At 42.0% G+C, this 15,369-nt stretch overlaps 1 protein-coding gene across 1 annotated transcript in view; it reads right to left on the bottom strand.

Moving 5' to 3' along the window:
• Positions 1-15,369, bottom strand: part of CNTN5 (contactin 5) — a 2,082,395-nt gene that overhangs the window by 222,923 nt on the left and 1,844,103 nt on the right. The window contains exon 18 of the mRNA XM_069759184.1: positions 10,064-10,222. Coding sequence (XP_069615285.1) covers positions 10,064-10,222 — 159 coding nt within the window. The remainder of the gene's footprint in view (positions 1-10,063; positions 10,223-15,369) is intronic.

Here is a 15,369-nt window from a genome sequence, read left to right as displayed (position 1 = left end):
GGTAATTAACCGTTTACCGGCGATCGCAAAAAAAAACAAAACGCGATTTCCCTTTTAATTTCTCTGTCCTCCGATGTGATCGCACATCAGAGGTCAGAGAAATGGGGTCCCAGATAGCCCCCCAATACTCACCTGTCTCCCCCGGTGCTCCTCGTGGCTCCCGATGGGCGCCGCCATCTTTTTCTGGCAAAAAAATGGCGGGCGCATGCGCCCGCCAGCCGGCATCGGGAGGATTTTTGGGGTCTCGGCTGCAGGGGGTAGGCGAGACCCTAAAGAACATGATCGGGGTCGGTTATACCGACCCCTGTTTTGCGATCGCCGGTAATTAACTGTTTACTGGCGATCGCAAAAAAAAAAAGTGGTGTGTAATTCTCTGTCCTCTGATGTAATCGCACATCAGAGGACAGAGAAATAGGGGGATTTGGGGACCCTATTATACTTACCGGTGTCCCTGAGTCCTCCTGCGTCCTCTCCTGCCCGCCGGCATCTTCTTTGGGAAACAAAATGGTGGGCGCATGTGCAGTGCGCCCGCCATCTGTCACCATCTGCCGGCCGGCAGGAGAAAGCAGTTGGGGCTAAAATTAGGGTTAGGGTTAGGGCTAGGGTTAGGGCTAGGGTTAGGGCTAGGGTTAGGGCTAGGGTTAGGGTTAGGTTTAAATTTAGGGTTAGGGTTGGGGCTAGATATAGGGTTAGGATTGGGGCTAAATTTAGGGTTAGGCTTCTTTCACACTTGCGTCGGTATGGGGCCATCGCAATGCGTCGGCCCGACATACCGACGCATGTTGTGAAAATTGTGCACAACGTGGGCAGCGGATGCAGTTTTTCAACGCATCCGCTGCCCAATCTATGTCCTGGGGAGGAGGGGGCGGAGTTACGGCCACGCATGCGCGGTCAGAAATGGCAGACGTGACGTACAAAAAAAGTTACATTGAACGATTTTTTGTGCCGACGGTCCGCCAAAACACAACTGATCCAGTGCATGTCCCGATTCGTCGGCAATACAAGTCTATGGGCAAAAAAACGCATCCTGTGGGCACATTTGTAGGATCCGTTTTTTGTCCAAAACGACGGATTGCGACGGATGCCAAACGACGCAAGTGTGAAAGTAGCCTTAGGGCTAGGGTTAGGGTTGGGGCTAAAGTTAGGGCTAGGGTTAGGGTTGGAGCTAAAGTTAGGGTTAGGGTTGGGGCTAAATTTAGGATTAGGGTTAGGGCTAGGGTTGGGGCTAAAGTTAGGGCTAGGGTTGCAGCTAAAGTTAGGGCTAGAGTTGTGGCTAAAGTTAGGGTTAGAGTTGGGATTAGGGTTAGGGTTTTTGATTAGGGTTGGTATTAGGGTTACACTTGGGATTAGGGATAGGATTGGGATTAGGGTTAAGGTTAGGGGTGTATTTGGATTAGGGTTAGGTTTGAGGTTAGGGTTGAGATTAGGATTAGGGGTGTGTTGGATTTAGGGTTTTGATTAGGGTTATGGTTAGGGTTGACATTAGGATTGTTTTGGGGTAAGGGTTGTGATTATCGTTAGGGTTGTGATTAGGATTATGGATCGGGTTGGGATTAGGGTTAGGGGTGTGTTGGGGTTGGGGTTGGAGTTAGAATTGGGGGGTTTCCACTGTTTAGGTACATCAGGGGGTCTCCAAACACGACAGCCAATTTTGCGCTCAAAAAGTCAAATGGTGCTCTCTCCCTTCTGAGCTCTGCCGTGCGCCCAAACAGTGGGTTACCCCCACATATGGGGCATCAGCGTACTCGGGATAAATTGGACAACAACTATAGGGGTCCAATTTCTCCTGTTACCCTTGTAAAAATAAAAACTTGGGGGCTACACAATCTTTTTTGTGGAAAAAACAAATATTTTTTATTTTCACGACTCTGCATTATAAACTTCTATGAAGCACTTGGGCATTCAAAGTTCTCACCACACATCTAGATAAGTTCCTTGGCAGGCTAAGTTTCCAAAATGGGGTCACTTGTGGGGGGTTATTACTGTTTAGGTACATCAGGGGCTCTGCAAACGCAACATAACGCCCACAGACCATTCTATCTAAGTCTGCATTCCAAAACGGCGCTCCTTCCCTTCCGAGCTCTGCCGTGCGCCCAAACAGTGGTTTACCCCCACATATGGGGCATCAGTGTACTCGGGATAAATTGGACAACAACTTTAGTGGTCCAATTTCTCCTGTTACCCTTGTGAAAATAAAAACTTGGGGGCTACAAAATCTTGTTTGTGGAAAAAAAAATATTTTTTATTTTCACAACTCTGCATTCTAAACTTCTGTGAAGCACTTGGGCATTCAAAGTTCTCACCACACATCTAGATAAGTTCCTTGGGGAGTCTGGTTTCCAAAATGGGGTCACTTGTGGGGATTACTACAGTTTAGGTACATCAGGGGCTCTGCAATCGCAACATAACGCCCACAGACCATTCTATCAAAGTCTGCATTCCAAAACGGCGCTCCTTCCCTCCCGAGCTCTGCTGTGCGCCGAAACAGTGGTTTGCCCCCACATATGGCACATTAGCGTACTCGGGATAAATTGGACAACAACTATAGGGGTCCAATTTCTCCTGTTACCCTTGTAAAAATAAAAACTTGGGGGCTACACAATCTTTTTTGTGGAAAAAACAAATATTTTTTATTTTCACGACTCTGCATTATAAACTTCTATGAAGCACTTGGGCATTCAAAGTTCTCACCACACATCTAGATAAGTTCCTTGGCAGGCTAAGTTTCCAAAATGGGGTCACTTGTGGGGGGTTATTACTGTTTAGGTACATCAGGGGCTCTGCAAACGCAACATAACGCCCACAGACCATTCTATCTAAGTCTGCATTCCAAAACGGCGCTCCTTCCCTTCCGAGCTCTGCCGTGCGCCCAAACAGTGGTTTACCCCCACATATGGGGCATCAGTGTACTCGGGATAAATTGGACAACAACTTTAGTGGTCCAATTTCTCCTGTTACCCTTGTGAAAATAAAAACTTGGGGGCTACAAAATCTTGTTTGTGGAAAAAAAAATATTTTTTATTTTCACAACTCTGCATTCTAAACTTCTGTGAAGCACTTGGGCATTCAAAGTTCTCACCACACATCTAGATAAGTTCCTTGGGGAGTCTGGTTTCCAAAATGGGGTCACTTGTGGGGATTACTACAGTTTAGGTACATCAGGGGCTCTGCAATCGCAACATAACGCCCACAGACCATTCTATCAAAGTCTGCATTCCAAAACGGCGCTCCTTCCCTCCCGAGCTCTGCTGTGCGCCGAAACAGTGGTTTGCCCCCACATATGGCACATTAGCGTACTCGGGATAAATTGGACAACAACTTTAGTGGTCCAATTTCTCCTGTTACCCTTGTGAAAATAAAAACTACAATATCTTTTTTGTGGAAAAAAAAATATTTTTTATTTTCACGACTCTGCATTCTAAACTTCTGTGAAGCACTTGGGTATTCAAAGTTCTCACCACACATCTAAATAAGTTCCTTAAGTGGTCTAGTTTACAAAATGGTGTCACTTGTGGGGGATTTCCACTGTTTAGGCACATCAGTGGCTCTCCAAACGCAACATGGCGTCCGATCTCAATTCCAGCCAATTCTGCATTGAAAAAGTCAAAAGGCGCTCCTTCACTTCCAAGCTCTGCGGTGCGCCCAAAAAGTGGTTTACTCCCACATATGGGGTATTGACGTATTCAGGAGAAATTGCACAACAACTTTTGTGGTCTAATTTCTCCTGTTACCCTTGTGAAAATAAGAATTTGTGGGCGAAAATATCATTTTTGTATAAACAAATGCGATTTTTTATTCTCACGGCTCTACGTTAGAAACTTCTGTGAAGCACTTGGGGGTTCAAAGTGCTCACCACACATCTAGATAAGTTCCTTAAGGGGTCTAGTTTCCAAAATGGTGTCACTTGTGGAGGGTTTCCACTGTTTAGGCACATCAGGGGCTCTCCAAACGTGACATGGCGTCCGATCTCAATTCCAGCCAATTCTGCATTGAAAAAGTCAAACGGCGCTCCTTCACTTCCAAGCTCTGTGGTGCGCCTAAAAAGTGGTTTACCCACACATTTGGGGTATTGGCGTGTTCAGGAGAAATTGCATAACAAAATTTATGGTTACATTTCTGTTTTTACACATGAGAAAATAAAAAAAAATGGTACTGAATTAAAATGTTTGCAAAAAAAAGTTAAATGTTCATTTTTTCCTTCCACATTGTTTCAGTTTTTGTGAAGCACGTAAAGGGTTAATAAACTTCTTGAATATGGTTTTGAGAACCTTGAGGGGTGCAGTTTTTAGAATGGTGTCACACTTGGTTATTTTCTATCACATAGACCCCTCAAAATGACTTCAAATGTGATGTGGTCCCTAAAAAAAATGGTGTTGTAAAAATGAGAAATTGCTGGTCAACTTATAATCCTTATAACTCCCTAACAAAAAAAAATTTTGGTTCCAAAATTGTGCTGTTTTAAAGTAGACATGTGGGAAATGTTATTTATTAACTATTTTTCGTGACATATCTCTCTGATTTAAGGACATAAAAATACAAAGTTTGAAAATGTCAAAATTTTAAAAATTTTCGCCATTTTTTTCATAAATAATCGCAAGTAATATCGAAGAAATGTTAACACTAATATGCAGTACAATATGTCACGAAAAAACAATCTCAGAATCAGCGGGATCCGTTGAAGCGTTCCAGAGTTATAAGCTCATAAAGGGACAGTGGTCAGAATTGTAAAAATTGGCTCGGTCATTAAGTACTAAATTGGCTCTGTCACTAAGGGGTTAAAGAAATATAAATAAGAAATCTAAAGTCAAATAGAACATAAACAAAACCTTTTTCCATTACACAATGATTTACAGAAAAAGATACGTATACATACATGCATAATGAGGACATATAGTGAAAAGTGGACGATTTACTGTATTTATCCTACATTGTAAATGCCATAACCCCAAAGTAGTAAAACATAAAAAGGGTTTAAGAAAAAAGTTAACTACACGTTATTAGGTGGCAGGAAAGATTTTAGGGTGTTGACATAAAAGGGGAAAATCTAGTTACGGGTCTTCTTTGTGCCTGCCTTCGACTGATGCCTCGACTGTTGACAGGCGCATTGTACTGCCGATGACATGCTTTTTTGTGCCTGCTCCCTCTGGGAGAAATTAGTTCATGTTCATAAACAGTCCTCCTGTTTCTCCCTGTAAGCAGCACCCGAGGTGTCTCCTGACTCTGCTAAATCCATCCTTCTATTTAAAGAAAGCTCATAATATTAGTTCTAATTAAAACAAGAAGACACGTCCATCAGGTTTCACCGGGAGACAGGGGACGTGGCGACAAAATAATCTCTGATCATATAAGGAAGAAGAAAAAGTTCTAGAATACATGGACCTCATTCAGACAGCCATGATTTTGCTCGCACGTAGAAGCAGGGACTACTGTTCATCAGTGTTTGATCCGTTTGTCCGTTTTTGCCATCATTGTTTTATCAGTGATTTTTACACATAAAACAAATAAATAAACAAAATGACAAAGCTTCTCTTCTTCATTGCAATGTTAATCCCGGACACACCGATACCGTCCATGACGCGGAGTAAAATCGGACATGTCTCCGTGAAACACGGACATGTGAACAGTGCCATAGATTATAATGGGTATGCATTATATCATTGAAAATCAAGGAAAGAAGATATACTAAAAAAACAAACATCTGAATGAGACCTTAATGGGGGCCTACAATGCATTTTAGAGGACACTCTTAATGATAACTTTTTTTGTCTGATTTTTTTTAAAGGCAATAGCAGAACTAAAAAAAATAATTAATTCTACAACAGTAATTATTTTTATGTATAAAAATGCAATATTTAAAGGTAACCTGTGATTTGATTCATGTCTCCTATTAACTGGCTGCACGATTGTAGCCAGGTATGTTTTTGTCTGAAACAGCAGAGGATAAACCACAGTTTAAAGATTCGACCTGGAGAGTCAAAATGAGTCCGACGCAGCTTCTCTCCACCTCACTCCAGGTAATTCACAAGTCAATACATGTCCGAAAGACTTGTTAATCACATGAAGCGAAGCAAGGTGTAGCCGGAGGACAGTAGACTCAGTGGTCGGCCAAGTTAACAGCAGATGAAAGAAATATCAAGCTAATTCCACTTCAAAATTGGAAGATGTCCAGCAGTGCCATCAACCCAGGACTTGAAGTAACTGATGGGACCCATCTACCTTTTCACTTGTTGAAGGCCATACCTTCAACATGTAGAGAAGGCCAAGTGACTCAACTATGAACAAAACTATAGGGGCTAGGGTGCAGAAAAATGGCAGCCAGTGCTCTGGACTGATGAATTAAAATGGGAAATATTAGGCTGTATCAGAAGACAGTTTGTTCGCTGAAGGTCTGAAGAGCGACAAAATAATGAGTAGCTGCAGGCAGCAGTGAAGCATGTAGAGCATCTTGGACATTTGAAGCAGCAGTTCAACAAATGGAGTTGGGGATTGGTCAGGATCAATGGTGTACTCAATGCTCATAAACACAGACAGATACTTATCCATCATGTAATACCATCATGAAGGACTCTGATTGGCTCCAAATTTATTCCGTAGCAGAACAATGACCTCAAACATCCAGCCAATGTCATTGAGAACTAGCCTAACATCTGTAATAATCAGCTGACACCGGGCGGCGATCGGCCTCGCTCCCCCCATGAGAGCGGCCGATTGCCTATGACGTACTATCCCGTCCCTGGGAATTAAGTCCCAGGTCACCTGGACGGGATAGTACATTATATGGCAGAAAGGGGTTAAATACACCAAATTGATTTGATTTAGATTTATTTTTTGTTCATTCACTTTGCATTTTGTTAGTTGATAAAAATAAACTATTATGTTAGGACAACCACTTCTTGATCAAAATGTTTTGCTTTGATAAAATTATAAAGCCTATACTCACTGCCCAATCAGCGCCTTCAGACAAATCGATCATGGAGAGGAAGTCAGGGCTGCAGCTGATCCCTGGCTTCCTCTTTATGCTCAATTTGTACGAAGGCAGGGACAGTGATACCAGCGCTGATTGGGCACTAGCGTCACATGTCACAGCACCTCACTGGAGCCCCAGGGAGAACGAGTGCTGATTCTGTGGGAACAGCGCCAGCATGGAAGGTTAGTATAGGCTTTATTATTTTGTGGGGGCCAAGTGTGGGGTTTCAGACAACTTGTTTAAAATTTGTACTTTTGAAAGTGTTCTAAATGTACAGCATCTTTTGCACAATGATGTCCGATTCCACCAGAGATGAGGTGGGGTTCCTCTGTATTATTGATAACTTTGATAACCAGACTGGCAAAACTGACAGATGCAATCTGTAACCCTCAGCTGTCAGTGTTAGCAACGCTAGAGGTGTCCACGTGCTATATTTTTAATTTTTTAAATAAACAATTAAAAAAACAATGATGGGTTACCCCATTTTGGACAACCACTCAAGCTAAAGCAGACAGCTGAGGGTTGGTATTCTCAGGCTGGTAAGGTGCCAGGAATATTGGCCAGTGACATTAACCTATCCTTGACTAATCCTATAGTTATATTGTAAATAAAGACACACTCAGAATAAAGTCTTTTAATTGAAAGAATGACACAGACCCCTTTAATGAATCGAGTCGTCATTAAGCTATTCTCACGTCATCACCCAATCCACTGAAGCCACGGTCTTCTGTAATAAAACAAAAATAAAAACATATCCCTCATCTGTCAATTGTTCTATCCGATGCCATAATGCATGTCTGGGGATAAACAGTTTTCAACCTGGACAGTGCCAAGATGCGACTGTCCAGGCTGAGAACTAATGAGGAACAAGCTGCTGCTAGAGCTGCCTCAGTGACTAGCAGTGACATCATCGAGGTTACCACAGGCAATGAGGCTGCGATCTCAGCTGGGCCCCTTAACTGGGGGGGGAAAGTGAGAAAAAGTCTCATGGTGCAGTGCTGATTTCACTGAGGTCACTGCAGTTCAAGGGCATGACTGGGAACGCAGCCTTGACTTTTGCCAATTTCTAGGAAAAAGCTCAGGAATTCGAACACAAATTTGAATGTGCGAGGTTCGTGCTGAATTTGAAATTGGCAAACGTTTTCAAAACAAGTTTGCTAATTACTACTAGTAACGACACTTTTGTTTAAAATAAACCCTGGTGGAAGAGTCTCTGGGAGATCTATGTCCAGCCGATAGATCTTAATAGCTCAATAGCTTAATAGCTCATTTACATATTAAGAAATATGTGGATTTCTCTGGAATAAAAGATTGGTTTTCACGACTCGTGACCCTGGACAAGGGACTCCTTCCCTGTCCCTAACACAAGGGGGTGCCCTAGCTTGCCCTATTCCCTGGAATACTTCTGAAGGTGAAGATGCCGGGACCGCCAACCTTGCCTTATCTCCTGAATCAGCCCTCCATCGGTTCCCTTTCCCCACCCAGGGAAGAGAGGAGCTGGAGTGCACCACAGTACACCAACCCAACGAACAAAGCAACACGAACATGGGTAAATGAAAATTTCATGTATACAAATATTCACTTACATATAACAGAGGAATGCACCGGGGAGTGGAGGATGAGGATACATCAAAATAAGAGAAGGCAAGAGAATTACCACACTTACAAATCTACACAACAGTCAAAGATAACTCCTTCAAACTCCTTATCATATATACACCTCTCCTCCAGGCCATACAGCATAAACTAGCTCTGACAAGGGTTTGAATCAGGACCCAGATTATAAAGGGGATGGGAGTGGCTAACCAAGCTCAGCTGAGTGTTCAGACTCCCAGAGCTCCCAACATGGCAGATTAACCCCTGTTCAGCCAAAAGAAATAAACACAATTTAAAAAGAAGAAGTGCTCAGGAGGAGAAGCAATCAGACGCTACGATCTTCTGGCTCCTCTCTGTTGCGATAACCCCATGACATCAAGGTATCATTTTATTAAACTTTTTATTTATTTGCATACCCATATAGATGGCTTATTCTGCTGACAGATTCCTTTTAAGGCCATAAATCATTTTTGCCGTCCAATATTGTATTATTATATTAGTACTAGATGGTGGCCCGATTCTAACGCATCGGGTATTCTAGAATATGCATGGCCATGTAGTATATTGCACAGCCCACGTAGTATATTGCCCAGCTCGTGAGACCGCTAGGTCTTCTGGGTAATTTCGCAAAGCATCGCTGGGAAAGGAGATGGCGGCAGGCGCGAGCGCCTCAGCGGACAACGGAGGGTGAGTATAACAGTTTTTTTTTTGTTTTTTTAACATTGCTTTTTTTACTATTGATGTTGCATAGGCAGCATCAATAGTAAAAGGTTGGGGACACACAGGGTTAATAGCGGCGGTAATGGAGTGCGTTACCCGCGGCATAACGCGGTCCGTTACCGCCGGCATTAACCTTGTGTTAGCGGTGACCGGAGGGGAGTATGGATCGGGCGTCGGGGAGAGTGACTGCGCGGAGCATGGAGCGGAGCGCTGGGGACACTGACTGCGGGGAGCGGGGAGTATGAAGCAGGCGCCAGGGACACTGCGGGGAGTATGGAGCGGGCGCCGGGGACACTGCAGGGAGCGGGGAGTATGGAGCAGTCGCCGGGGACACTGCGGGGAGCGGGGAGTATGGAGCGGGCGCCGGGGACACTGCGGGGAGTATGGAGCGGGCGCCGGCCACTGACTGCGGGGAGTAAGGAGCGGCCATTTTCTTCCGGACTGTGCCCGTCGCTGATTGGTCGTGGCTGTTTTGCGGCAACCAATCAGTGACTTGGATTTCCATGATAGACAGAGGCCACGACCAATGAATATCCGTGACAGATAGACAGACAGACAGAAGGACAGATGGAAGTACCCCTTAGACAATTATATAGTAGATATATGTATTATAATATGTATATTTCAGTTACTAAATTCTACCTGCAGATTTCAGCATATCCACACAATTCCTACAGTGAAAGCTTTATTATTTGTGAGTTTAATCTTTTGTATTTATTGTGTTCCTGGTTTGCAATTAATTGTTATGTCTTGTTGAAATAGGCAGGAAATCAAGCTTACCAGTTTTCACAGTTTGCCAACCTAATGAGAAAGGACTTCGGGCTTGTAAGTTGTAATAGAGGATGGGACTGTGATTGTCAGCACCGGGACTCCAGGACAGGGTGGCTGTACTTTCTGTAATTTCCTCCACAATCACCACCCCAGGTGAACCAGGTGGACCTGGAAAAGAAGACACCAAGAAAGTGTAAAGTAATACTGTATATATAGTCTATCTATCCATCCATCCATCCATACATCCATCCATCCATCCATCCATCCATCCATCCATCCATCCATCCATCCATCCATCCATCTATCTATTATCTATCTATCCTCATATCTATTCATCTATCTAATTTTTATATATCCATCATTTATTTTTATCAATTATGTTTTTAATGTTACAATATATTGTATGGCATTAATACTATTTCCTTTTCAAGAATGTTCCTTCTTATATGTCCTTCTTTACCTTTCTTCTTGGTTCAACATATCCCAAGATGAGTGGAATGAGTTTACCAGGTTGAAAAAAAAACAAACAAACATAACTTCCAATTACTCTGCCAGGATATACAGTGCCTTGCAAAAGTATTCGGCTCCCTGGAACTTTTCATCCTTTTCCCACATATCACACTTCAAACATAAAGATACCAAATGTACATTTTTGGTGAAGAATCAACAACAAGTGGAACACAATTGTGAAGTTGAACGAAATGTATTGGTTATTTTAAATTTTTGTGGAAATTCAAAAACTGAAAAGTGGGGCGTGCAATATTATTCGGCCCCTTTACTTTCAGTGCAGCAAACTCACTCCAGAAGTTCATTGTGGATCTCGGAATGATCCAATGTTGTCCTAAATGCCTAATGATGATAAATATAATCCACCTGTGTGCAATCAAGTCTCCGTTCTGCTTGAAGCACAGAGAGCATCATGAAGACCAAGGAACACAACAGGCAGGTCCGTGATACTGTTGTGGAGAAGTTTAAAGCTGGATCTGGATACAAAATGATTTCCAAAACTTTAAACATACCAAGGAGCACTGTACAAGCGATCATATTGAAATGGAAGGAGTATCATACCACTGCAAATCTACCAAGACCCGGCCGTCCCTCTAAACTTTCATCTCAAACAAGGAGAAGACTGATCGGAGATGCAGCCAAGAGGCCCATGATAACTCTGGATGAACTGCAGAGATCTACAGCTGAGGTGGGAGAGTCTGTCCATAGGACAACAATCAGTCGTACACTGCACAAATCTGGCCTTTATGGAAGAGTGGCAAGAAGAAAGCCATTTCTCAAAAAAATCCATTAAAAGTGTAGTTTAAAGTTTGCAAAAAGCCACCTGGGAGACACACCAAACATGTGGAAGAAGGTGCTCTGGTCAGATGAAACCAAAATCGAACTTTTTGGCAACAATTCCAAGCTATATGTTTGGAATAAAGGCAATACAGCTCATCACCCTGAACACACCATCCCCACTGTCAAACATGGTGGTGGCAGCATCATGGTTTGGGCCTGCTTTTCTTCAGTAGGGACAGGGAAGATGGTTAAAATTGATGGGAAGATGGATGGAGCCAAATACAGGAGCATTCTTGAAGAAAACCTGTTGGAGTCTCCAAAAGACCTGAGACTGGGACGAAGATTTGTCTTCCAACAAGACAATGATCCCAAACATAAAGCAAAATCTACAATGGAATGGTTCACAAATAAACGTATCCAGGTGTTAGAATGGCCAAGTCAGAGTCCAGACCTCAATCCAATTGAGAATCTGTGGAAAGAGCTGAAAACTGCTGTTCACAAACGATCTCCATCAAACCTCACTGAGCTCGAGCTGTTTGCCAAGGAAGACTGGGCAAGAATTTCAGTCTCTCGATGTACAAAACTGATAGAAACATACCCCAAGTGACTGCAGCTGTAATCGCAGCAAAAGGTGGCGCAACAAAGTATGAAGTTAAAGGGGCCAAATAATATTTCACGCCACACTTTTCAGATTTTGAATTTCCACAAAAATGTAAAATAACCAATAAATTTCATTCAACTTCACAATTGTGTTCCACTTGTTGATTCTTCACCAAAAATTTACATTTGGTATCTTTATGTTTGAAGCATGATATGTGGGAAAAGGCTGAAAAGTTCCAGGGGGCCGAATACTTTTGCAAGGCACTGTATTTCTGCTGTATGTTTCCATATTTAGTTATAAACTACATTTCTCAGACTAAAAATTCAAACATTTATCCTGACCCACTAGCAAAACCATCACAGCCATATAACAATCATTGTCTAGCCAAAAAGTTACACTTTCAGTAAAAATATTTTCTGACAATAACGGAAAATAACACAAAAAGTTTTGCTTGTTTCTGGTTGTCTATCTTCACCCTTCTTGGGATTTGATGAATATAGAGATATGTGAATCTCCCAAAATATGATTTGGGCTGATCTGCTCAACTTTGGCTGTCAAATTTAAAAGTACTACCGTGGCCTGCAAAGTCTCCGGACTTGTCTCTCATTGACACATCTAGGACGTCCTTGGTCGGCAACCGCAAAAGTAGCTGACAGCAGCGGATCTTGATGATCAGAGTGCCCAAGTGCGCTTAGTGTAGCAAAACATTCTCCAGCCAGCCATTAAAGGGATTTTCCACCTTTTGTGGCAACTTTTTTTTCTAAATGCATGTAATTTGGGCTAAATACTAATTTTGCAATTATGTTTCAGTACAAATTTTGCATGGTCACAGACCCTGTGAAAGCAAAATGGTGCAAAATTTACAATGATACCCCCCCCAAAACCAACCAATTTAATAGCCTCACTGATGGCAGCAAAGGCTTTAAGTGCGGGGATTTCTGTGTGAGGGGCGCTCATACTCCAAACTGAATAAATCGAGATGTTTTGAATAGGTTTTTTCGAGAATTCTGCCATTTGTTTTTTTCGAGAATTCTGCCAATTGTTTTTTTCGAGAATTCTGCCATTTTGCCTTCTTGGTGTACGTGTAGTTCTTGGATAAGGAATTACCTGAGTTTTTAAAAATGGGTTTTCTATCCAAGACAACCTTTAATTATTCTAATGTACCCAAGCCAGTAACGGGGGGAGCTGCTGTAGGGGTCATTTCCATATAATCGCTCATATTCCTGTCCCACAAGTCAGGAGTATCCACAGCCTTCCACATTGTAAATCAGTAGAAAACTTTTAGAATTGGAAGCCAAGTGACAAATGTGATTCATTACCGGGACTTCACATATATTACATGTTGACAATCAAATTTCGCAGCGCTTGAGATATTTAAAGAAAAGGTTGGATCGCAGGCAAAGTCTTTATGCTGCAAAAAAAAAGCACTTTGGAAGGCTGAGAAGTGGCAATGTATCAAGCTGTAGTCACCAGTGAAGAATGTGTGACAGGCAGCCAGGACCCGCTATGCAGATGCCATTCCTCTCATTGCTATATCATTACATTTTAGGCCCGGTGGTAATCATTCATGCTGTCAGCTGGATGGTTAGGCTGGAGAATCCTTTCTCCCCAGGGGCAATATTACTCCTCAGAATCACTCTTAAGCAATAGGAGAATAACCAATTTGGGGAGAAGAAAAAAAAAAAAGACATCCTTGAATGGTCTCCAATGGATTCAATTACTATAGCTTTTTTTTTCCCCCAAAAGACCTTTTGACATTGCTGAAGAAAAGTCAGACATTGTTCAGTTCTAAGCGAATAATTAGGTTTATTTTAAAAGTGATGCCCATATTTCATGTTGTGTTTAAACCTAACTGCAGCAGCCACTAGGGGGAGCTTTGGAGAGTTAGAAAGCAAAAACTGTATACAGTTAAATCCTTGGCGCCATCTAGTGGTGGCTGCAGGAAGCCAGAATTAAATCAATTAAAAGATTGCATCCCAGAATTTCATTTTGTTATGTCTACGCATTGTTCATATTTCCGTGGACAATTTAGAAATCAAAATAAGAAATCAATATTCTCCTTCCATGCGTACACATTTATTTTTTATGATTTTGTCCCTTTCACTGCCATCGTCTGTACTCCAAGTGAGTTAAAGGTTGATAAATAGACTGGGGACAATTGGATTTGGAAATAATTTCCATGCATTTTTTTCTCTTTTTAAGGGATGAATGATCTAAAAAAAAAAGTGATTTCAAACTTTTATAACTTTCCATGATGGACAAAGTTATATAAAAAATGCTTTTTTTTTTCTATAAAAGTTGGAAAAATTGGACAAATACTGTTCTTGTGGTGCCATGACATATTGGGGTGGGAAAGAAGTGGTCAGGGGATCAGGAGAGATGTTGGTGAATCTTCTATTCATTGTCCCTTTCAGGATGATTTGACACATCCATCAATCATGATTTCAGTACGGACCGTGTTGTCCATATATAACTATGGGACCATTAATTTTGGGTCGGGAGACCTGCGGATGGTGCGGAAAACATACTTGGACTGTGGACATCAGATGTGCGAAACCAGCCTAAATGGGAGCTTGCCTGAAACACATTTCTTGACTTCTGTTTCACCCCCGATACTTTACACTGCAGCTCTATCTGATCAGCAAAGATCAAAACCCCAGAATCGACGACATTAAGTCACTTCACCCCCCCAAAAAAAAAAACTCACAATAAAACGTGATGATATTGTCATATATACAGTTGGGGAAATAAGTATTTGATCCCTTGCTGATTTTGGAAGTTTCCCCACTGACAGACATGAACAGTCTATAATTTTAAGAGTAGGTTAATTTTAACATTGAGAGATAGAATATCAAGAATAAAATCCAGAAAATCACATTGTACAAGTTATATAAATTTATTTGCATTTTGCAGTGAGAAATAAGCTTTTGATCCTCTACCAACCATTAAGAGTTCTGGCTCCTATAGACCAGTTAGATGCTCCTAATCAACTCATTACTTTCATTAAAGACCGCTGTCTCACATAGTCACCTTTATAAAAGACTCCTGTCCACAGACTCAATTAGTCAGTCAGAATCTAACCTCTACAACATGGGCAAGACCAAAGAGCTTTATAAGGATGTCAGGGACAAGATCATCACCTGCACAAAGCTGTAATGGGCTACAAAACCATAAGTAAGACGCCTGGTTAGAATGAGACAACTGTTGGTGCAATAGTAAGAAAATGGAAGAAATACAAAATGACTGTCAATCGACATCAATCTGGGGCACCATGTAAAATCTCACCTCACCAATCTAACCCAAGAAGAGGTGCGAAACCGGCTAAATAAGATTAAAATAGATAAATCTCCGGGTCCGGATGGCCTACACCCACGAGTACTAAGAGAACTAAGTAATGTAATAGATAAACCATTATTTCTTATTTTTA

This window comes from Ranitomeya imitator, chromosome 3, assembly GCF_032444005.1.
Source record: "Ranitomeya imitator isolate aRanImi1 chromosome 3, aRanImi1.pri, whole genome shotgun sequence".
Lineage (NCBI taxonomy): Eukaryota > Metazoa > Chordata > Amphibia > Anura > Dendrobatidae > Ranitomeya > Ranitomeya imitator.
This window is presented reverse-complemented; position numbering and strand designations above follow the sequence as displayed.